This window comes from Oncorhynchus kisutch, linkage group LG13 (genome assembly GCF_002021735.2).
Source record: "Oncorhynchus kisutch isolate 150728-3 linkage group LG13, Okis_V2, whole genome shotgun sequence".
Classification (NCBI taxonomy): domain Eukaryota; kingdom Metazoa; phylum Chordata; class Actinopteri; order Salmoniformes; family Salmonidae; genus Oncorhynchus; species Oncorhynchus kisutch.
The window spans coordinates 20,259,116-20,284,375 of record NC_034186.2 but is presented as its reverse complement, the minus strand read 5'-3'; the positions used below and the strand labels follow the sequence as shown (position 1 = coordinate 20,284,375).

General features: G+C 43.4%; 1 protein-coding gene across 1 annotated transcript in view; it reads right to left on the bottom strand.

Annotated features, from left to right (window-relative positions):
- The window catches only part of LOC109902779 (cadherin-2), a 55,068-nt gene extending 30,485 nt beyond the window's left edge, over positions 1 to 24,583 (bottom strand). The window contains exons 1-2 of the mRNA XM_031785735.1: positions 24,340 to 24,583; positions 21,724 to 21,862 (exon numbers count right to left, since the gene is read on the bottom strand). Coding sequence (XP_031641595.1) covers positions 21,724 to 21,862; positions 24,340 to 24,387 — 187 coding nt within the window. The 5' untranslated portion in view covers positions 24,388 to 24,583. The remainder of the gene's footprint in view (positions 1 to 21,723; positions 21,863 to 24,339) is intronic.
- Positions 24,584 to 25,260: the final 677 nt, after the last annotated feature.

Here is a 25,260-nt window from a genome sequence, read left to right as displayed (position 1 = left end):
GATGTGCCACCAACGCTCCTTATACGACACATCAAGGCACTCTATACTCCTCTGTAAACTGGCCATCTCTGTATACCCGTTGTATACATGTTATTTATAAAATCCTCTTAGGCCTCACTCCCCCCTATCTGAGATACAGTTGAAGTTGGAAGTTTACATACACCTTAGCCAAATACCTTTAAACTCAGTTTATCAAAAGTCCTGACATTTAATCAGAGTAAAACATTCCTTGTCTTAGGTCAGTTAGGATCATCAATTTATTTTAAGAATGTGAAATGTCAGAATAATAGTAGAGAGAATTATTTATCGTAGCTTTTATTTCTTTCATCACATTCCCATTGGGTCAGAAGTTTACATACACTCAATTAGTATTTGGTAGCATTGCCTTTAAATTGTTTAACTTTATCCTTCCACAAGCTTCCCACAATAAGTTGGGTGAATTTTGGCCAATTCCTCCTGACAGAGCTGGTGTAACTGAGTCAGGTTTGAAGGCCTCCTTGCTCACACACGCTTTTTCAGTTCTGCCCATAAATTTTTTATAGGATTGAGGTCAGGGCTTTGTGATGGCCACTCCAATACATTGACTTCTCTGTCCTTAAGCCATTTTGCTACCACATTGGAAGTAGGCTTGGGGTCATTGTCCATTTGGAAAACCCATTTGCGACCAAGCTTTAACTTCCTGACTGATGTCTTGAGATGTTGCTTCAATATGTCCACATAATTGTCCTCCCTCATGATGCCATCTATTTTGTGAAGTGCATCAGTCCCTGTTGCAGCAAAGCACCCCCACAACATGATGCAGCCACCCCCGTGCTTCACTGTTAGGATGGTGTTCTTCGGCTTGCAAGCCTCCCCCTTTTTGCTCCAAACATAACAATGGTCATTATGGCCAAACAGTTCTATTTTTTCTTTCATCAGACCAGAGGACATTTCTCCAAAAAGTATGATCTTTGTCCCCATGTGCAGTTGCAAACTGTAATCTGGCTTTTTTATGGCAGTTTTGGAGCAGTGGCTTCTTCCTTGCTGAGTGGCCTTTCAGGTTATGTCAATATAGGACTGGATTTACTGTGGATATAGATGCTTTTGTATCTGTTTCCTCCAGCATCTCCACAAGGTCATTTGCTGTTGTTCTGGGATTGAGTTGCACTTTTCGTATCAAAGTACATTCATTTCTAGGAGACTTCCTGAGCAGTATTTATTTATTTTTTAACCTTTATTTAACTAGGCAATTCAGTTAAGAACAAATTCTTATTTTCAATGACGGCCTAGGAACAGTGTTCAGGGGCAGAATGACAGATTTGTACCTTGTCAGCTCAGGGATTTGAACTTGCAACCTTCCGGTTACTAGTCCAACGCTCTAACCACTAGGCTACCCTGACGGTTACGTGGTCCCATGGTGTTTATACTTGTGTACTATTGTTGATACAGATGAACGTGGTACCTTCAGGCATTTGGAAATTGCACCCAAGTTGCTCCCAAAGACTTGTGGAGGTCTACAATTTTTTTCTGAGGTCTTGGCTGATTTCTTTTGATTTTCCCATGATGTCAAGCAAAGAGGCACTGAGTTTGAAGGTAGGCCTTGAAATACATCCACAGGTACACCTCCAATTTACTCAAATTATATCAATTAGCCTATCAGAAGCTTCTAAAGCCATGACATAATTTTCTGGAATTTTCCAAACTTTTTAAAGGCACAGTCAACTTAGTGTATGTGAACTTCTGATCCACTGGAATTGTGATACAGTGAATTATAAGTTAAATAATCTGTCTGTAAACAATTGTTGGAAAAATGACTTGTGTTATGCACAAAGTAAATGTCCTAATTGATTTGCCAAAACTATAGTTTGTTAACAAGAAATTTGTGTATTGGTTGAAAAACGGGTTTTAATGACTCCAACCTAAGTGTAAGTAAACTTCTGACTTCAACTATATCTATTGCAGCCCTCATCCTCCACATACAACACCTGTTCTGCCAGTCACATTCTGTTAAAGGTTCCCAAAGCACACACATCCCTGGGTCGCTTCTCTTTTCAGTTTGCTGCAGCTAGCGACTGGAACGAGCTGCAACAAACACTCAAACTGGACAGTTTTATCTCAATATCTTCATTCAAAGACTCAACCATGGACACTCTTACTGACAGTTGTGGCTTTTTTGTGTGATTGTTGTGTGAGTGTATTGTTGTCTCTACCTTCTTGCCCTTTGTGCTGTTGTTTGGGCCCAATAATGTTTGTGCCATGTTTTGTGCTGCTACCATGTTGTTTTGCTACCATGTTGTTGTTATGTTGTGTTGCCATGTCTTGCTGCCTTGCTATGTTGTTGTCTTAGGTCTCTCTTCATGTAGTGTTGTGTTGTCTCTCTTGTTGTGATGTGTGTTTTGTCCTATATTGATATTGTATTAATTTTTATATTTAATTCCAGGCCCGTTCCCGCAGGAGACCTTTTGGTAGGCTGTCATTGTAAATAACAATTTGTTCTTAACTGACTTGCCTAGTTAAATAAGGGTTAAATATATATATTTTTTAAATATATCAATAATAATACAAAAAACACAAATTAAAAACACACACACCACACACACACATATATATACACACACACATATACACACACACACATATATATACACACACACATATATATACACACACACACACACACACACACACACACACACACACACACACACACACACACACACACACACACACACACACACACACACACACACACACACACACACACACACACACACACACATATATATACACACACACATATATACACACACACACACACACACATACACACACACAAACGGCGATAAAACATACACAGACACATGCCTTTTGGGCCCATGCCACTCCAGTTTACACCAATTAAAAAGCCTGGAATGGTTTTATTTAACACACATTAACAGATATTTCACGCGTCAGAGAGTGAGCATCTGCCAAGCATATACCAGGCACTGTACTGTGCTGCACCTGGTGCACACACACACATACGCACACACACGTCACACGCAAAGTTATTTATACCACTTAGCATGTGTGTGGGAGAGAGAAAGAGATAAAGAGGAAGAAAGAGAAAGAAAGAGAGAGGAAGAGAGCGAGATAAAGAGAGAGAAGAGTGAGAGATAGAGGACACAATCTGAAACAAAAAACTCACTTGCACACATCAGCCCTCTCTCCTGCAGGCAGAGTCAGGAGTTTGGCGAAGACAAAGAGAACTCACTCAGCCCCTCCCTCCTGGGCCGGAGTGGGTAGAGCAGCAGTGTGTGTGGTGTGTGTTCCAGGCAGGCTTGACCCAACAATTTTTTTTATATTGGGGAAAAAACCATGCAAACACATACACACACACACGGACAGAGCCCTGCTTTGCGGGCAGCAGCAGGTGGGGTCTTAGTGAGGATTAGACTGAAGCTCAAGGCTGATTGTTTTTCTTTGTTTTATCCAGCCAACAGACAGCCGTTAGAGCCAGTCAGAAACCAGAGCTGCACGTCTTCTCCATTAGTTTGGCAGCAACTGACTATGGATCACCTCATTCGTCCCTGTCTTACTGTCTTATCTCTGGCTTCACTAATGAGGCACAGCAGAGCCAGAATGGCTGCTGCAGAATGTGTGAATGTGCGTAGTGGTGGAAACTGCCATTTCACACGGTTCTCCATAGAGCCGTATGGCACAAAGGTTTCATATATAATAGTCAAAAAAGCTGAATTTATTGCAGATGGGGATTCTGCCAAGCGAGTTTCTTTGGGTGCATGTTGATCAGGATTAATCTGATACATTTAGTGCTGGGCAGCAACAAAAGCTTGCACATAACCCGTACTGGACAAAATGGTGTGTGTTTTTCAGAGGTTAATAATGACACCGAGTGTCGACAAAAGGAAATTAGGTCAGAAATAGGGAAGTAAGACTGGAAATAGATTTGTGTGTGTGTAGGTGTGTGTATGTGTGTGTTGAATGTGCATGACTGAGCTTGTGTGTGTGTGTGTGTGTGTGTGTGTGTGTGTGTGTGTGTGTGTGTGTGTGTGTGTGTGTGTGTGTGTGTGTGTGTGTGTGTGAGACAGAATGAATTACATTCTCTAAAGCATAATGAAGTTTGTAGACAGTCTGCACGGCAATTGTTTCCACAGTGAATCTACAGATGACCCTGCTTCTCAAAGCAGGAAAACAACCCTGCAGCAACAGGGAATGTGAATTATTATATGGATTGTAATTAATAGATATTTTTATAGGGGTTGATACATTTCATGTTAGGGAAAATCAAGTCTGACATTTCTAATAGGACATTAGATGCCTTTTTAAACCTTGAAACCTTTTAAACCTTTTAAACCTTGAATACACAAACATTTTCTGCGATAACAGAGTGATCAAATTAAGATTATACATGGTTACCTACAAATATGCTATCTGTTCAAAAACAGCCTGTGCACTGTCCTCATCCACAAACACAGATTTAATTTTACATTTTAATAATCTGTCCCCAAACAGAGATTAAAAGACAACAACAAAAGAGATCCACAAACAGGATGAATTACTCTGTTAAATCTTAGTGAACAATTTCCTATTTCCTATCAAGCATCTCACATTCTAACCTCAGATATTGCAGTGTGTGTGTGTGTGTGTGTGTGTGTGTGTGTGTGTGTGTGTTTGTGTGTGTGTGTGTGTGTGTGTGTGTGTGTGTGTGTGTGTGTGTGTGTGTGTGTGTGTGTGTGTGTGTGTACACGTGTGTGTGTGTACACGTGTGTGTGACTGTGTGTTTCAGCCAGGTGTCATGATGTTGGCCTGGGGGTAGGTTTATGACAGTCATAAATACCTCTTTCCCCCTTTTTCCCCTCTCTACCCTACTGATGTTACATTTGCAAAACCTTTGGTTAACATAGAGATTCTGGGAACATCAGAAGGTGGGGTAAATTAACTATATTCTGGTACTCCGACCAATTGAACATATGCGGTGGTACTTAATGAATATGATGTCAGTTCGGTTGTCATCTGAGACATTCTCATCAATGATAAGATGACATAAACTCTACAGTGGAAAGTCTACACATCAGAGTTATCGGATTCACATGGAATTGTTGTTCAATTTAAATGTTTGAATATGAAATGATTCGTGATGGGATGAAATGTGATTTTAGTTTCTAAGATAGGGCTCTGCTCAATCAGTGGCCCGCCCCTGTGAAGGGACATGGGCTATAAAACTTTTCAAACACGCCTTCCTCTCCCTTCCTATATAAGCCCTTGACGACAATATAACCTCCTGTTCCGAGGATGTGGTGACGACGGTCCGATATCAGAATGGTTTAGTTAATAACTACAGAACGAAGCCAACATCAGCGTGAGCTTTGGTTGCGAATGGTATGAACTTTGAACTCTTATTCACTACAGAAGTGATACCTCCTAGCCGTTGAGTTAGCAACAGCCGCTGCAAACGAGGGTTAGGAAGGAACAGACAGAGTATCCCGTCTATCACACAACAACGTTACTACAACGTATCCAATTAACAACCAGAGACATTCTTCAAAGGACAAAGGACTCGGTTTGGCAACACGGCCTTCCATCTACCACCAACCTACCGAAGCGCAGCTCAGAGTAAATATTTATTGCATTTTCCTTTTCCTTTTCCAAATGGGCGGTAATTTAGGATGCATAAGATACTGTATTTACGATAGGACGTTTTCCTTTATGATGTAATTTGTAATCAAGTTATGATTTAATTATGTGTATGTGTAATTCTGTGTGATTAGTTCGGTATTTAGTAAATAAATAATTAAACCCAATTTTGTATTGCTGATTCAACTTGTTAGCCAGGGTTCGTGCAGATAACCAAGAATTTACAACTTTCAGATGAGACTGAATTAAGATGACGATTAATATTGACTGCTATTGATGTAAAATATTACTAGGTCTTTAAGAGTTTATTCGGAAGATAACAGCACTATAAACATTATTTTGTGGTGCCCCGACTGTACAGTTACATGATTAGCTCAATCAGGTAATATTAATTACAGAGAAATTATTTGAAGGAATAGCATGTCATATCACTTAATCCGGCATAGCCAAAGACACTACACAGGTATTGATCATTGTAATCACTTATAGATCCTGTATATAAATGAATGATGGGTTTGTATAACAACTATTTAATGTGTGTGTGTGTGTGTGTGTGTGTGTGTGTGTGTGTGTGTGTGTGTGTGTGTGTGTGTGTGTGTGTGTGTGCGCGTGAGTGTGTTTATGTACATGTGTGTGTACTTGTGTGTGTGTGACAGCTGGGGGTCAGTGGATGACAGATGAGAGAGCGTGAGCTCAGTGTCTCTAAGGACAAAGAGGACAGTCAACTTCCCCTCCCTCCCTCCCTCCCTCCCTCCCTCCCTCCCTCCCTCCCTCCCTCCCTCCCTCCCTCCCTACCTCCCTCCCTCCCTCCCTCCCTACCTCCCTCCCTCCCTCCAGTCAGAATGACTTACACAGCCCAAGTCACTATTCCCTGCCTCATAAACTCCACATTAACAAAACATGTCCAATTCAACTCCCACATACTACACTCTAAATGCTCCAACAACTTACACTCAGAAAACTAGCTACAGTAGCAAAGCCATCACCAACTTACTTCATGTGTTTGTTGTTAAAAAGACCTCAGTCAGTCATCGCTGTCCCCTGCCACTGCCTGTGCCAAGAACACATAGACAGCATCCCAAATGGCACCCTCTTCACTATTTAGTGCATTGGTTTTAGCCAGGGACTGAGAGGAGCTGGTTGCTTAGTGCTGCTTTGAAATGTGATGCCTTTCTCTGGTCCAGGGGGTGGGGCTGGGCATTTAGGGGGACGGGCCATGGCTCCATCATTCACTACCAGCTCCTCTGACACCACAGCACCATGGAAACCATGTCAAATCAATTGGCCACGCCCTGAAAAGCCAATATGGTGACGATAAACATGCCGTTAGGGAGTAGTGACCCATCACACATGCACGTGCACAAAGACTGTAACCACACACACAAACGCATGCACACACACACCGAGCGCCTCGACCTGAGCTACTGTTGAATGTTTTAGATAATGATTTTTAAACTCATTGGGAAGGGCTTGTAAGCAAGTAAAGTCTACACCATGTGGCAAATAACCTGTAGTTTCCACCCAGCAGCATTACCATGTGAAGAAGCTGAAGAGGAGTCCTGATAAATACATACACCCACAGCTACACACAGCAGATACATCACAGTCAATAGTATAGAATAGCAGAGAATCCACTCAACAGCTAGCCTCTTCCAGTCCCTCTATGCACTAGTAATGGTAGGGCCATTATCACTGTTCAAGGCCTAGTCATTTAAACATATATACTGCATTATCACTGCCTATCCATTTACATATTCAGTATCATAACATCCATCCAACAACCATTTGCGTGTGTGCGTGCATGTGTGTGTGTGTGTGTGTGTGTGTGTGTGTGTGTGTGTGTGTGTGTGTGTGTGTGTGTGTGTGTGTGTGTGTGTGTGTGTGTGTGTACGAGTGAGTGAGTGTCTTGACACTGGCTAACATATCAGACAATGTGGGACTTTCCTGTATCCCAAATGGCACCCTATGCCATATGGGACTCATCCATACATTAAATCAGTATGGATTATAGTGGGTTTATGGAAGAGCAGCCAGACAATAAAGAAGCACTAGGCAGGTGGATCATCAGGCATGTTGTTGTGACTAATGCAGTTTTGACCTTTTCATGTGTGAGTTCCAAATATCTCGAATGGTCGCCCCCAGCATGAGTTTTCTAATGCGCATGATGTCAAAATGCACTCACTGGGCCTCCTGAGTGGTGCAGCAGTCTAAGGCACTGCATCACAGTGCTTTAGGCGTCACTACAGACACGGGTTCGGTCCCAGACTGTGTCACAACCGGCCATGACCGGGAGTCCCATAGGGTGGTGCACAACACCCACCCGTAGCACGCGCTCCAGCAGGTAGAGTTCACTGGTCATCCCCAAAGCCAACATCTCCTTTGGACGCCTTTCCTTCCTGTTCTCCGCTGCCAATGACTGGAACAAATTGCAAAAATCACTGAAGCTGGAGATATCTCTCTCTCTAACTTTAAGCATCAGCTGTCAGAGCAGCTTACCGATCATTGTACCTGTACACGATCATTGTACCTGTACAAATAGCACCTCCAACTACCTCATCCCCATATTGTTATTTATCTTTTTCCTCTTTTGCACCCCAGTATCTCTACTTGCACATCATCATCTGCATATCTATTCCAGTGTTAATGCTAAATTGTGATTATTTTGCCTCTATGGCCTATTTATTGGCTTACCTCCCTAATCTTCCACATTTGCACACATGTCCATAGATTTTTCTATTGTGTTACTGACTGTACGTTTGTTTATGTGTAACTCTGTGTTTTTGTCGCACTGCTTTGCTTTATCTTGGCCAGGTCGCAGTTGTAAATGAGAACTTGTTCTCAACTGGCCTACCTGGTTCAATTAAGGAAATAAAATAAAATAAAAAATTGGCCCAGCGTTGTCCGGGTTAGGTTTGGCTGATCGCGCTCTAGCGACTCCTTGTGGCGGGCTGGGGACATGCAGGCTGACTTCGGTCGTGAGTTGAACGTTGTTTCTTCCAACACATTGGTGCGGCTGGTTTCCGGGTTAAGCGGGAGGGTGTTAAGAAGCGCGGTTTGGCGAGTCATGTTTCAGAGGACGCATGACTCCACCTTCGCCTCTCACGACCCCGTTGGGGAGTTGGAGCGATGAGACAAGATCGCAATTGGATATCACAAAATTTGGGAGAAAAAGGGGGTGAAATACAAAAATAAAAAAGAATGCACTCCCTGTTCCAAATGTGATTGTTACGCAACAGGACAGTTAACCCACGATGCCCTCAAACCGAGGCACGCTGCCTGCAAATTATCTATAGGCTGTTACAACCTGTCCATTTCAAATCATTTTCCAGTAAATTGTGTTTTCTAACAATAGTTTGAATTGAGGTGTGTTCCGCCTCCACACTAATTCACATTTCACTGTTGACGACAATTTACATTTCAGCCATTTACTGAGCCGGACAAAATTCTCTCTTCAATGAGAGCCCAGTGTTTCCCCAGATTAAGTATGCAGACATTTGCACATTCTCCAGTCAGTACAGAACTTCAGAACTTGCATGAACTGTTCCCCCCATGGCACATTTTCCAGCTGGCACCTGCATTGCCTTCCTTGTTGTTTTCCTTACATGTTTGTTGACATCATACAATGCATTCCAGTTGTCATGTAAATGTCTGTCAGACCAAAGATGTTATAACAAAATGAGGTGAAGGGATGGTTAACTCGTCTTTCATGTAAACTTCCGGATGGAAGTGAATGATGGTAGACAACACACCCCCTTCAACATGCATACTGCAAACAGACCCAACTCATCTTATAAACTCTTATCTTTAGTTGACACGTAAAAACAAACATGGCGGCACGCACAAAACTACCCATCGTTAGATTACTTCCGAATTTTAGAAAGTATTTTACTCAACTATTTCGATCAGTGGTGAGCTCACCCGTGATGTGATGAATTGTTAGTAGTAATTGCTATTAGCTAATTCATATTATGGTTTCTGCTCTCACTGCTCTAATTGAGGACAAAGTTGTAAAGACTGTGTTTGTGCAAAATGTTTCTGTAAAAATACAGTGTGGCCAGTTCAAGCGCTGACTGCTGCGTCAATCGAAACTGAATGCTCTAAAAAAGCATTCTAATCTGTTACGCTCGTCGTTTGAATGAGGAGACCAAGGTGCAGCGTGGTAGGCGAACATCTTACTTTTATTAAAATGAACACCGAAAACCAACAAAATACAAAACGAACGTAAAGTTCGGCAGGCTACACAGCAACTATACAAAATCAAGATCCCACCAACTAAGGTGGGAAAAAGACTGCCTAAGTATGATCCCCAATGATAGACAGCTGCCTCTGATTGGGAACCATACCAGGCCAAACAAAGAAATAGGAAAACTAGATTGCCCACCCTAGTCACACCCTGACCTAACCAAAATAGAGAATTAAAAGGATCTCTAAGGTCAGGGCGTGATATAATCACACCGGTTTGAGTGTACGCTGCTGGGACCACTGTAGAATGATCACACCTGTGTGTTCATATGTGTCAAAGGGTTAACTAAACACCTCAAGGATGTTTTTCTACATGGATCACTACTGTACTTAACTAAGATTAACTATGTTTTGACACGCAAGGGTATAGAGGGAGGCAGAGCACGCATACACAACCAGATACATTCACCATATCACATAAACAACAATTATTTTTGCATAATGCTGCAAAACAGGAGCATATGAGACATGAGGAGCTGATGGACAGGCTAGACTATACACAAAGAATATCTGTCATACCGTCATTGTAAATACGAATTTGTTAAATAAAGGTGAAATGAATCTAGGACTTTGTCTATGGAGATGGTTGGAGAGTAGAAGACACTGACGATCCTACATTTCATAACCTGTAGTTTTCCTGTAAGATGTAATTATCACCTTCTGCACTCTGATAACACCCCACCCTACAGAGCACTGTACTCCTCTGCTTCACAAACACACGCACACATACACGGACGCCCACACACATACACGTGTACACACTCACACACACAAGAACACGCACGCACACAATCTGCTCTGCTCCTCTCTGTTATGTGTGCCACAGGGAGGGTGTCTGAAAGCAGAGAGAGGAGAGCCAGCCAGCCGGCTGGCTGACGTGTTGTTAGTGATGAACTCATCTCTGTTAATGAAGCTATTCACAGGTCCTCTATACAGCAGCACCGAGCTTCTGCGTCCCCAATGGCACCTACTTCTCTATATTGTACACTACTTTTGACTAGAGCCTATAGGGATCTGTTCAAAATCAGTGCACTATATAGAGAATAGGGTGCAGTTTGGGATGCGGAGCTAAGCCTTTATCCTATTAACAGCCCAGGCCAAGGCCAAGGCATTCAGCCACATGCTAAGTAAAGCATGATAACTGGTTTTCATGCAGAGTTACCACACAAAGGGCATCTCAATGCATCTGAAGACAGCAAACTGACAATGATAAGGGATGCTGTGTGTGTGTGTGTTTGTGTGTATGTGTGTGTGTGCTTGCGTGTGTGTATGAGTAGGTAGTGGACATTCACCAGCAGCAGCATATGGTAGCCTGTCTCTCTGTGTCTCATTATATAAAATGGCTGTGATTTATAACACCGTAGTGTATTTTACTACGTCTAAGGTTATTTTATGAGTTAAGGTGGCCTGGTTTATGGGTGGTGTGAGGTTGTTTTATGCTTCATGGTTAGGTATATGTTTCATATGGTGTTTGAGGTTGTTTTATGCTTCATGATTAGGCCTATGTTTCATACGGTGTTTGAGGTTGCTTTATGCTTCATGATTAGGCCTATGTTTCATTGGGCTCCCGAGTGGCGCAGCGATAAAGGCACTGCATCTCAGAGCTAAAGGCGTCACTACAGACCCTGGTTCGATCCTGTGCTGTATCACAACCTGCTGTGATCAGGAGTCCCATAGGGCGGCACACAATTGTTTTGGTTAGGGGAGGGTTTAGCTGGGGTAGACCGTCATTGTTAAAATAAGAATTTGTTCTTAACTGACTTGCCTAGTTAAATACAGGTTAAAAAAAATCCACGTTTGAGGTTGTTTTATGCATCATGGTTAGGTCTGTTTCATATAGTGTTTTATGTTGTTTTATGGCCTGGTAAAGGTATGTCATGTCCCTGGCTAGTGGGTCATTCTAAACAGAGCATGTTGGGGAGGGGTAGGGGGATAGGGGGTAGGGGTTTTGAGGGCTAATTCTAAACAGAGAAGGTTGGGAAAGGGGTAAACAGTGTAGGTCAGAAAGAGGTTAGGGACTTGAGGAAGGGGGTAGGACTTTTGAGGGGTCATTCCAAACAGAGCAGTTTGGATAGTGGAACAGGGGTTAAGGGGCTTTGGGAGGGGGTAGTGGTAGGGGTTAGGGGTTTGAGTGGTAGGGGGGAGGGGTAATTTTGCAGATCTAAACACCAGTCCAGCTGTCAAGCTTGGGGAGCAGACCAAACAGATCAAACATACACAGACAGGAGACATACAGACAGAGCTAATCCTTATAGGACAGCTGTCATGGTACAGACCTCCCCCTGATACTGGCACGGACACACACGCAACAGCACACAAAGAGACACACACAAACACACAAACATTCCTGACCCTGAAAACGACAATAGGTTATGCCAGATGGGTGGTATAACCTACACACAGACTCAAAAGCATACACACACACACAGAAAGTGGTTTGTCAGGCTGATGGGTTGGATTATCACTGACATGGATATAGGTTGTCTAAAAGGTGCCCCCCTAACCCGTACTCTTACCCTAACTCTAACCTTAACCCAAAAACCTAACCTTAACCCTAACCCTAGCTCCTAACCCTAAAACTATCCCTAGCTCCTAACCCTAATTCTAACCTTAACCCTAAACCCCCTAGAAATAACATTTGACCTTGTGGTGACCAGTTGGTAACATTTACTATTCCTCACAAGAATAGTTAAACACGTCCCCACACACACACACGTCCACACACACACGTCCCCCCCCCCCACACACACACACACACTATAGCCCCCAGCAGCCAAAAACAGCAGGATGAGAGTAGAGAGGGGTAATGTCATGAACAGAGAGGGGTATGTCATGAACAGAGAGGGGTAATGTGATGAACAGAGAGGGGTAATGTGATGAACAGAGAGGGGTAATGTGATGAACAGAGAGGGGTAATGTCATGAACAGAGAGGGGTAATGTCACGAACAGAGAGGGGTAATGTCATGAACAGAGAGAGGTAATGTCATTACAGATCCCTGTGCTGTACTTTCAATGCCACCCACCCCTGAACCCAACACAGAGTCTGTCAGTGACTGTGCTTGTCTGAGGGCCTAGAGAGGCTGTCACTACAGATTAAACCAGAAACTCTCTGTGCCTCTAACAATATCATCTCTCCCTATCTCCTACCCCTGCTATCTCACACTCCCTCCCTCTCCCCTTCTTCTCTCCATTCCCTCTCTGTGACAACCTTAACTCAATCTGATTTGCGTGTGCCTGCATTAATTAGCAGGAGAGTCTAGTGAGCGCGTGTGTGTGTGTGTGTGTGTGTGTGTGTGTGTGTGTGTGTGTGTGTGTGTGTGTGTGTGTGTGTGTGTGTGTGTGTGTGTGTGTGTGTGTGTGTGTTGGACCAGTGGGAGCAGTGATGAGGTCGTGACATGGTTGTGTGTGTACATGTTTATGTGTGTGTGTGTGTGTATATGTGTATGAATAATGTGTGTGTGATGATGATGATGTGGATGGAGGTCTAATAGACCTTGACAGGCCTAAACGCCACTGACATGCCCAACTGATTACATTTCCTCTCCATTAACTTAAGATACAGCCTGCCTCCCGAATGGCACCCTATTCCTTATTTATTGCATTACTTTTGACTAAAGAGTAGTGCATTATATAGGGAATAGGGTGCCATTTGGGATGCAGCCACACCAGGATTTCTGTTATGAAAATGTGGCGCTGGACATTTGACTAGCTGCATTTTAATTTACCGGACATTTGCGAAATTTACCGTGCCCTGAAGCCTATGCATTGGGTGCGTAACCTAATTAGGGCGTACACCCACGGTGCACAGAAGGAAATAAATCACATTTCGATTATGGTAATCAATTTTAACAGAACATGCAAGTCGAGGATGCAATGACGTGTGTTGTTCTTACCGTGCACTTTGAAGACGTTATAATAAATGTCCACATTTACTTTTCCTCACAAACAAGATGAGTAACAAACAGCTAAATCACTAGCTTATGCATTGGCGGCTCCTGAGTTTCAAGTTTGGGGAAGCAAATTTTCACCATAAAAAGGCACCTTAGGGCCTCCTGGGTGGCGAAGTGGTCTAAGGCACTGCATCACAGTGCTAGCTGTGCCACCAGAGACTCTGGGTTCAAGCCCAGGCTTACTGTTGTTCTCTAAATTAAGTTGAGAATTGTATAGCTCAAAGACAGATTTGAGACTTGTCATTGTCTTCTCTTTACAGCAATAGCTATTTGCTTTCCAAACTATGTTTTCCTGCAATTTAATTTAGAAATATTGCGATATTCCTGGCTGGGCCTCTTTTCACTGACAGTAACAGCTCAACAATCATCTATTTTGTATTTGTCGGACACTGCCCAAATTGTTTCTGGTGCCTTTCCTTCAGACTGTAGGCAATGTGATTTTTTAGTAGTTTAGTAGTTTTTTAAGGCTAGGGGAAGTTAATGATCCTCTGTGGCCAAATCATGCTTTACTAGCCTATTCTGAATATTTGTCTTTATTTATGTCAGCTAATTAGGCTATATAATTCACTTAGGGAAATCCTCCCCTACAGTATGTCAATATATTATCCCCCCTACTCTATTGTTCAGGTTGTTGAGAAAGAAATACGATAGATCCCAAATACAACCACTAGGCCTAGGCTACGTTAAAATAAAGTTAAAAAGCAAAGAGTCTGATGCAACAGATCAGAATGTTGAGAAACTATTATTTCTTAACATTATTAGTGCAGCAATGCGCACAAGACAGCAGCTGCACTCAATCATAATATAGTGGCATATCCATTTGTATCTGTCAATCCACTACACTCTCAGTTTTCATCTGTTAAATGTACTACAATATATCTGCATATTAACATGTTGTTAATGGAAGGAACTAAGAAGCAAAGGAGAGGAAAGCAGAGGGCTTAACGCACATCCACATTATTCACATGAGCTGAAGACTTTGAGAGCAGCGAGCGCACATTCCCTTTTCTTTTTCCAACTCTCCCTACCTCTCTCTCAAACACACACACACACTTCAGAGGGTCCATCACACACATTATGAGTTCAAATAAGGATTAGGATAGATAAACTAATACTCTAAACATGTGGACAGTCAGATAGACAGGCAGCAGCCACGCACCCACACAACAATAACTGCACTGGACGGCTGAGGGAAGGCTTTCAAAATGCTCAAATCAACTGATGATTAACGCACACCAGTGCAAAGGCACACACTCGACACACAAACAGACAAATAGGGAGGTAGAGTTGGAAGGAAGGAAAAACAGGAAGAGAGATAAAATAGAGAGGAGTAAAAAAGAAGTACACACACAAACAGAGGCATGCAGGGTAATCCTCACTCCCCCTCACTCCCCCTCACTGGCAATCCTTACATACTTGTAGAGGTCTGCATGGCACGGCCTGGTGTTTCTCCTTCAGTCAGACACACAGACATATATAATCAGAACCAGACCCCGTCAGAAGGCTAAACCCTTTCTACACACACACGCTAACACACGCACACACACACACACACGCTAACGCACACACACACACACACACACTAACACACACACACACACACATACACACACACCAACTCTGAACTGTATCTGGCTCTGCTCTATGATAGCTCTGCGGTCACTAACCGCCTCCTGCACTCACATCACCTCTCACTGACCGTGAAAAGACCACTGTGACCTTCCTGTTACTCCAGCGCAGTCCAACTGCTGTGATCATACCTCAAAACAGAAACCGCCCAGAGCAGAGAGAGAGCATGAAACAGTCTCAAGGAAAACAGTCTCAAAGGAAAACAGAGAAAGTATGAAGGGATGTAGAAGAAGAGAGAGGGGTGCTTTATGTTAACGGCTGCTGTCTACTATTAAGCAGTCTCAAAGGAAAACAGAGAAAGTATGAAGGGATGTAGAAGAAGAGAGAGGGGTGCTTTATGTTAACGGCTGCTGTCTACTATTAAGCAGTCTCAAAGGAAAACAGAGAAAGTATGAAGGGATGTAGAAGAAGAGAGAGGGGTGCTTTATGTTAACGGCTGCTGTCTACTATTAAGCAGTCTCAGAGGAAAACAGAGAAAGAGGAGAGAAAGTGTGGAGGGATGAAGTAGAAAACAGGGGGGTGTTTTAGGTCTACTAATCAGACATGTGGAGTGATTGTGTTTGACAGAAGTCCCTCCTCTTTTAGGTAGTTCCCCTGAAGACCTGCACTAGCGCTTCCTTCTACCCACGCCAACATGCCAAAGCAAGTGAAATAGATAATAAACCAAAGTTAATGAGAGAATGAGAGACAGAGAGAGAGAGAGAGAGAGAGAGAGAGAGAGAGGGGGAGCGAGAGAGAGAGATCTAACCAAATCATGAGAAAGCAAAAAGATAATTACTTGACACATTGGAAACAGAGAGTAGACAGTGGCAGAATACCTGACCACTGTGACTGACCAAAACTATGTACAGACTCAGTAAGCATAGCCTTCCTATTGAGAAAGGCAACCATAGGCAGACCTGGCCCTCAAGAGAAGACAGGCTATGTGCACACTGCCCACAAAATGAGGTGGAAACTGAGCTGCACTTCCTAACCTCCTGCCCTATGTATAACCATATTAGAGAGACATATTTCCCTCAGATTACACAGATCCACAAAGAATTTGAAAACAAATCTAATTTTGATAAACTCCCATATCTATTGTGGGAATAGTCTGCAATCACAGCAGCAAGATGTTTCCACAAGAAAAGGACAACCAATGAATAACAAACCCCATTGTAATACAACCTATATTTATGTTTATTTATTTTACCTTTTGTACTTTAACTATTTGCACATCATTACAATGCCGTATATAGACATAATATGATATTTGAAATGTCTTTATTCTTTTGGAACCTTTGTGAGTGTAATGTTTACTGTAAATGGTTTATTGTTCATTTAACTTTGGTGTATTATCTATTTCACTTGCTTTGGCTATGTAAACATAGGTTTCCCATGCCAATAAAGACCTTACATTGAATTGAAATGAGAGAGAGAGAGAGAGAGAGAGAGAGAGAGAGAGAGAGAGTAGAGAGAGAGAGAGAGAGAGAGAGAGAGAGAGAGAGAGAGAGAGAGAGAGAGAGAGAGAGAGAGAGAGAGAGAGAGAGAGAGAGAGAGAGAGAGAGAGAGAGAGAGAGAGAGAGAGAGAGAGAGCGTAGAGAGAAACCGAGGAATAGGAAGATTGGAGAGGAAGAGAGAAAGACGAAGATTAGAGAGGAAGAGAGAGAGAGAATGAAAGAGATAGAGCTCTCTGTCTCCAGTTCCCAAAATATGCAGCAGACAGAGACAGTGATGTATGGGGCAGACAGAGACAGTGATGTATGGGATTGGGTGTAACTGGGACAGTCCCCCACACAGAGAAAAGAGGGATAGCAGAGAGAATAAAGAGAGAACAGAGAGGAGGGAGATAGTGTGGTCAGGCATGAATAAAATCTGTCTTCTGCTCCCAAGAGTTAGTGCAGTTGTGTGTGGAATTTCCATGTGTGAATGAATGGAAATTATACCATTGCACAACACACTGACTAGTGACCACTATATGACCGTAACACAACCCCTCACTCTATTTCTCTCTCTCTCTCTCTCTCTCTCTCTCTCTGTCTGTCTGTCTGTCTGTCTGTCTGTCTGTCTGTCTGTCTGTCTGTCTGTCTGTCTGTCTGTCTGTCTGTCTGTCTGTCTGTCTGTCCCTCTGTCTCTCTTTCTCACAGACACCCTGTCCATCACCGGGAAGGATGAGCAGGGTTTGAGTCAACCAGCCTTCACTCCACTCCCCTAGTCTCTGTCAGCAGGCTGGTCAGGTGAATCATTGACCATAAATACACAGACACAGGGACAGTCATGACCACACATCAAACAGTCAGTTCCACAATATCTAAAAAAAAAATAGCCCCAAAACTCCCATGTCTATTTCTAAAGATTGCTGACGTCAACTTCCCCATACAGTGTGGTGAATCAGAAAAAGTCTGCATTGACCGGAGAGTGACCACTGGCTGACCACCATGTCCAAACAAACAAGCTGAGCCAACAGGCGAGCCAATCGCCCATAACCTAGACAGACAGCTCAATCAGCCAATCAGCTAATGCTTAGGTCAGGGTGAGAATGAGAGTCCAGTCTATGAGGCAGTGGTGATCATCATGGTTCAGCAAAATAGAGATATAACCTATTCACCAGCCAGGAATGCCAGATCACCACAAGAAACAACAGCCACAGAGAAGAACAGGAAAACATGGATACAAAGACCTTAGGATGTGGCCCATATGTGGAGCGTCTATGAACTTTCCCCCACCCTATCCCTGATGCACATCCCTCTCCTTACATATTTTTAGTCTATCTCTCCATCTCCTAATCCCTCTATTTCTCCCTCACCTAAACTCTACAGCATCCTAGCCCCTCTCTCCTCCCCTAAACCCTTTCATTGCTCTGCCCCTCATCCTAGCCCCTCTCTCCTCCCCTAAACCCTTTCATTGCTCCACCCCTCATCCTAGCCCCTCTCTCCTCCCCTAAACCCTTTCATTGCTCCACCCCTCATCCTAGCCCCTCTCCTCTCCACCCCTAAACCCTTTCATTGCTCCACCCCTCATCCTAGCCCCTCTCCTCTCCTCCCCTAAACCCTTTCATTGCTCAACCCCTCATCCTAGCCCCTCTCCTCTCCTCCCCTAAACCCTTTCATTGCTCAACCCCTCATCCTAGCCCCTCTCCTCTCCTCCCCTAAACCCTTTCATTGCTCCACCCCTCATCCTAGCCCCTCTCCTCTCCTCTCCACCCCTAAACCCTTTCATTGCTCCACCCCTCATCCTAGCCCCTCTCCTCTCCTCCCCTAAACCCTTTCATTGCTCCACCCCTCATCCTAGCCCCTCTCTTCTCCTCTCCTCTCCTCTCCTCCCCTAAACCCTTTCATTGCTCCACCCCTCATCCTAGCCCCTCTCCTCTCCACCCCTAAACCCTTTCATTGCTCCACCCCTCATCCTAGCCCCTCTCCTCTCCTCCCCTAAACCCTTTCATTGCTCAACCCCTCATCCTAGCCCCTCTCCTCTCCTAAACCCTTTCATTGCTCAACCCCTCATCCTAGCCCCTCTCCTCTCCTCCCCTAAACCCTTTCATTGCTCCACCCCTCATCCTAGCCCCTCTCCTCTCCTCCCCTAAACCCTTTCATTGCCAACCCCTCATCCTAGCCCCTCTCCTCTCCTCCCCTAAACCCTTTCATTGCTCAACCCCTCATCCTAGCCCCTCTCCTCTCCTCCCCTAAACCCTTTCATTACTCCACCCCTCATCCTAGCCCCTCTCTTCTCCTCCCCTAAACCCTTTCATCCCCACTCCTTATGATTTAAATTATGTCTCCTCTCCATCCCGTCATTAATAATTGACTATCTTCCTCCTGCTCCAATTAAATAATTAACTAAGCCTCCAGCTGTCTGTACCCCAGGGCAGTCTGTCTGTGACCCTCTATCTGTCTGTCGGTCTCTGTCACTCTCTCTATGTGTGTGTGAGTGAAATTCTTTCCCATATTTTGGACTGGTGTGTGTGTGTGTGTGTGTGTGTGTGTGTGTGTGTGTGTGTGTGTGTGTGTGTGTGTGTGTGTGTGTGTGTGTGTGTGTGTGTGTGTGTGTGTGTGTGTGTGTGTGTGTGTGTGTGTGTGTGTGTGTGTGTGTGTGTGTGTGTGGATACGGTTTCAAAGCTACCGGTAAGTTACCGAAACATTCAGTCATTTTAGCAATTAACTGAAAATCTTTGGCAATATATCATAACTTTGGTAATTTAAACTTGAATAACTTGTTAAAAATGTATTCATATATAGTATTCCTTTTTTATATCTGTGTCCGTATTGTCCATGAGTTTCTAGTAGACATACCATGGTTAAAGAGAAAATAGTGTAGTTAATGACAAAAGCATAAAATCATCAATGGAATGATTTAAGTCTCCCAACTACTGACTTTTCTTCACAACTGCCACCAGATCCACGCCAAAACAATGACAACAAATACGTATTGACATAGTCAAATAAATAAACACCAATGTGATTCACTAAGTTTATATTTAGGATAATATTTTACAGCTTTTTCATTCTATTTTTTATTTTTTATAATTGTATTTAATTATTTCATATATTTGACATGTGATAAGGCCACACAGAGGGCCAGGGATAATTACAGAAACCCGTGATAATTTGAAGTACCTAAAAGGGTCACTAGATGTCTTGTGAAAGATTATATAAAATCCATGAAAGATAACAAAATTCTTGCAGTTTACTGGTAAGTTTGAAGTGATATACCCTCCCTTTGCAACCCTATGTGTACAACACCTAATGGCTAATGTCCTGATACAAAGAACAGAGGAAGTGAATCAGCAGGACAATCAAAAGATCATTACATCGTAACACACACACATATACACACAAACACACATGCACACACACAAATCCACACACACTCACTCACTAAATCCAGTCAGACTGTGGTATGTCATGCTCTGGTGTGAAATTCTTATTGGGGGATGGGGAAGGGGGATGCTCTCTCTCTCTATCTCTCTCCCTCACTCAGACCCCCTCTGTCTCTCAATTCAATTTCAATTTAAGGGCTTTATTGGCATGGGAAACATGTTTACATTGCCAAAGCACGTGAAATAGATAATAAACAAAAGTGAACTAAAAATATATATTTTTGACTCTCTCTCTCCCTCTCTAGCTCCCTATCCCTCCCTCTCTCACTCCCTACCTCCCTCCCTCTCCCCCACTCTTTGTGTTTACCATAGCTTCCTGTTAGATCACTACCTTGCAAGAGTTTGACAGCTTCACAGGAGCCAATGAAATGTAAATAAAACAAAGAGCCAACAGACTAGAGACTAGAAAAGGACATCTAGCACAATAAACTGTGAATTAACCATCCTGAACACACAGACTCACAGCTAGGTCTGCCTCAGTATGTATCTGGCACTATCAACCGCACCGCTTAGTAACACTCATTCACACACACGCACCCCGAGTGGATCACAGACAGAGGTCATTGATCAGAGGATGGATATAGGCTGGCCAGATCAATCTCATTGATCACACACTGTTTCATCAGCATGTGGAGTGTGTGTGGGGAAACACCCAATATGTGTGTTTGTGTGTGTGGGGAAACACCCACTGTCAGTGTTTGTGTGTGTGTGGGGGAAACACACACTGTCAGTGTTTGTGTGTGCATGTGTCAATGAGTGTGTGTGGGGAAACACCCACTGTCAGTGTTTGTGTGCGTGTGGGGGAAACACCCACTGTCAGTGTTTGTGTGTGCATGTGTCAATGAGTGTGTGTGGGGGAAACACCCACTGTCAGTGTTTGTGTGTGCATGTGTCAATGAGTGTGTGTGGGGGAAACACCCACTGTCAGTGTTTGTGTGTGTGTGGGGAAACACCCACTGTCAGTGTTTGTGTGTGTGGGGGAAACACCCACTGTCAGTGTTTGTGTGTGCATGTGTCAATGAGTGTGTGTGGGGAAACACCCACTGTCAGTGTTTGTGTGTGTGGGGGGGGGGGAAACACCCACTGTCAGTGTTTGTGTGTGTGTGGGGGAAACACCCACTGTCAGTGTTTGTGTGTGTGTGGGGGAAACACCCACTGTCAGTGTTTGTGTGTGTGTGGGGGAAACACCCACTGTGTGTGAGACGAGGTAGACGGTTTCAGCCCCTCCCCCACTATGCCCCCAACCCCCACACTGTCTCCCTGACACTCACCTAATCTTCCCCCTCCCTCAGTGTTCATAAGGAAAAACTCCTCCATACTGTTGTGCAGACTCTACCCACTGACTGAGTGTGTGTGTGTGTGTGTGCATTCGACGTGTGTATCTGTGTGTGCTTATGTGCTCACACAGACAGGTGTTTGTGTGTGTGACGTACCGGTAAGGAGTGCTTGTCCCTCTCTCAGCTCCTCGTCCACGGCAATACTGTACTCCTCCTGGGAGAACCCTTGTGTGCACGGCAACGACCTCTGCCTCCGTGGCAACGACCCCACGGCCCCTCCGCCATGCACAGCAACCTAGAAAACAGAGAATTAGAACAGAAGGGTGTGATCTACAATAATCAATATAATCCTAGAGGGGTTACACGTACTTTCAAATGTACACACTCACTGAAATATAAACTGCTTTGGAAAAAGTGTCTGCTGAGTAGATTATATTGATAGAGGTAACAACAATGTAATAACCACTAAGAAATATCATGATAGGCAAGAGAAGAGACATTAACCAGCTCCAAATGCAATATAATATAGACTGCATAAAAGAGACATATTCTAAATGTAATATAATATAGACTGCATAAAAGAGACATATTCTAAATGCAATATAATATAGACTGCATAAAAGAGACATATTCTAAATGTAATATAACAACATATAGGACTATATCTGCGTCAAATAAGAGCAACAATGATGGCACATTAGGAGGGGCCCTGCTCAGTGGCAGAGACAGAAGGCCACCTCTCTATGCTCCCCTCCCTGCCCCCTACCTGATCCCCTCCCCCCTCACAGAGCAGCACAATGGCATATGTCACTCAGGCAGGTGATTAGAGTAATAAGGGTAAGGGTTAGCGGGTAGCATGATTAGCCTGTCGACATCCCAAATGGCACCCTATTCCTTATAGTGCTCTACTTTTGACCAGGGTGCCAATTGGGATCCAGACCCTGCTACTACAGAACTTCAGAAAGTAAACACACCCTCAACCTTCACCCTTGTGGTGATCACAGATCTGACATGGCTATATACAGGTGAAAGCTATGTATTAGAACCTATTGCTTTCACCTATAAGATGCGTTTCAGTTCAGTCATTAGTTCAAGGGAGATATGAGGGAATAGGGTGTTTCAGAAGTATTCAAGCATGGCGTGAGAGCTCAGGATTACATGTGGATACGGATCCAAGACCAATCCAACAACATTATAGATCGGTGTATGTGATTGTGTCAAAAACCTGTAACCCTTCCATGTGAACTTACTCATTCAATTCCAATCAATTCTAGTCTGCAAAGTCTCTGCAATCACTCTATTTATTTGCTTCTCAGTTGTTTATCTTACTTTCCAAACATAAAACGTCTCTAGACATGTTTCAAATACCTATACTGTGCTAAATGAATACATTAACACAAGGAATATGCGAAACCAAATGGGTTGGGTAGCCTATAAACATGCTTTGAGGGGATGGGGTAGATTTCGAGACAAACCCGGTGAATAAATATGAGTTACAATCCCACAATGTTTACTGGCACTGACATAACCGCGAGCTGAAATATAGTAAACTGTAGCCTACTCGATAGGCATTATAAATCTGTTCAGTTAATGTACTCCTCATTTAACAACGCGATAGGCATGAGCAATCTGTCCAGCGTCCTCATTTCACAACGTGTTAGCGAAGCGCACACTAATTCAACATTCAACAACATCCACCCTGCTCGGGTGATTGACCAAGGCTTTGTTGTCGGCATGGGACTGACCCTAACCCGAGATTTTGGGGTTCACTCTAGGTCATCTCTGTCATTTTGATATAGGTTAGCAAATTAGGTTATGGTGTAGCCAACCGACTAAAAAACAATAGGCTAACCATGTGCGTGTGTGTGTACCGTGCATGTGTTTTGAACCATTAGCATCTCTAAAAAAACATTCATCTGATCTGATTTGTGTTGCGGCAACGGGCGATTGTCCCGCGGCTACATTAATGTCCGTAAATTGTTACAGTTGTTGGTGACCCGTAACCTAAACATCCGATTCAGTTAATGGATTCAACTTACAAAAGTATACAAAAGTTCCAAATAGCCATAATAGCATTCCATATAGGCGTAGCCTATAGATTCTGAATTATGGGAGAATACGGGGCAGACAAATGTGTCCCTCTGGGCAAAAACTGGTTGAATCAACGTCGTTTATACGTCATTTCAACAACAAAAATTAAATGCGATGATGTTGAACGTGGAAAGCTGATTGGATTTGCAAAAAGTAATCAACGTAAGGGAATAGGGTATTTTTTTCACCCAACTTTAAACCTAAATCCAATGGCATGGTGACATTTTTTTTGTTGATTTCACGTTGAATATTCACGTTAGTTGACAACTCAACCAAATGTAAATCAAAATTAGACGCCGAACTATGACCTCTGCACAGTGGGGTAGCTCGATTATGAAATTCGGTAAATGCCTACCATCATCAGAGAGCAGTTCAAACTTCAAGTGTAGGCTACTATAACACACAGGCTACCCTATCACTGCAAGCTCGAGGGCTAGACCACTTTTGCTATCACAAGCACGGATACATTTGAGCATAACGAAATCCTCAAATAGGCAACGTTTGAGCGAGATTCTAATGCATAGTCAAAAATCAATATAAGCCAACGACCAAATATCGAGGCAATGTAGAGGGAAATAAATGCAGTCTATCCCCGCAGACTGAGTCAAAGAGAGCCAACTCATCAGACCACGTCCCACCACCACACACACCACTCCGACTACCAACACAGCGGTTTCCTACCTGCACAGCTGCCAGTAGCATCAATAGAGCGCCCGCAGTAAGAAACATGATACAAATTCCTTTTTCGAATGCGTTGTGAAAAGTCACTCTTTCTTCGCGGTCCAATTTGAGAATGCCCACTAGGAAACGGGCGACAGCGGCATGTAGAAGGCAGCCTCTTATCTCTCTATTCTCCGTCCCTGCTCTGTTCTGTGGTATGCTGCTGATCGAAGCGCACTCTTGACTGGTACTGAGGCTGAATGACTGACTACCAGTCGGGGCGACCAACAAAACGGGCCTCAGTGTCTCCACCTAGCGGACAACATCAAATATGTAAATCACACAAAAAGGCATTTCTTTCGCACGTTTTCTTCTCCTCTCCGGATAGAGAATGACAGACCACGCCCCTCCTGTATAACACAATTTGAGTCCTCATCGTTATCCCTACTAGTGTTGTCACAATACCATAACTTTGACTTCGATACCGATACAATATTTACTATCACAATATTTGATACCATCACGATACTCAATAGCACCATACTAAATAGCAAATAAATGGTATATTAGCCAAAGTGACAGAATGGCACTTGATCCAGAGAGATTAATGCAGCTACGACTCTGTTCAATTTTTTATTTTTTTATTTCACCTTTATTTAACCAGGTAGGCTAGTTGAGAACAAGTTCTCATTTGCAACTGCGACCTGGCCAAGATAAAGCATAGCAGTGTGAGCATACAACAAAGAGTTACACATGGAGTAAACAATTAACAAGTCAATAACACAGTAGAAAACGAAGGGGGGGTCTATATACAATGTGTGCAAAAGGCATGAGGAGGTAGGCAAATAATTACAATTTTGCAGATTAACACTGGAGTGATAAAAGATCAGATGGTCATGTACAGGTAGAGATATTGGTGTGCAGAAGAGCAGAAAAGTAAAT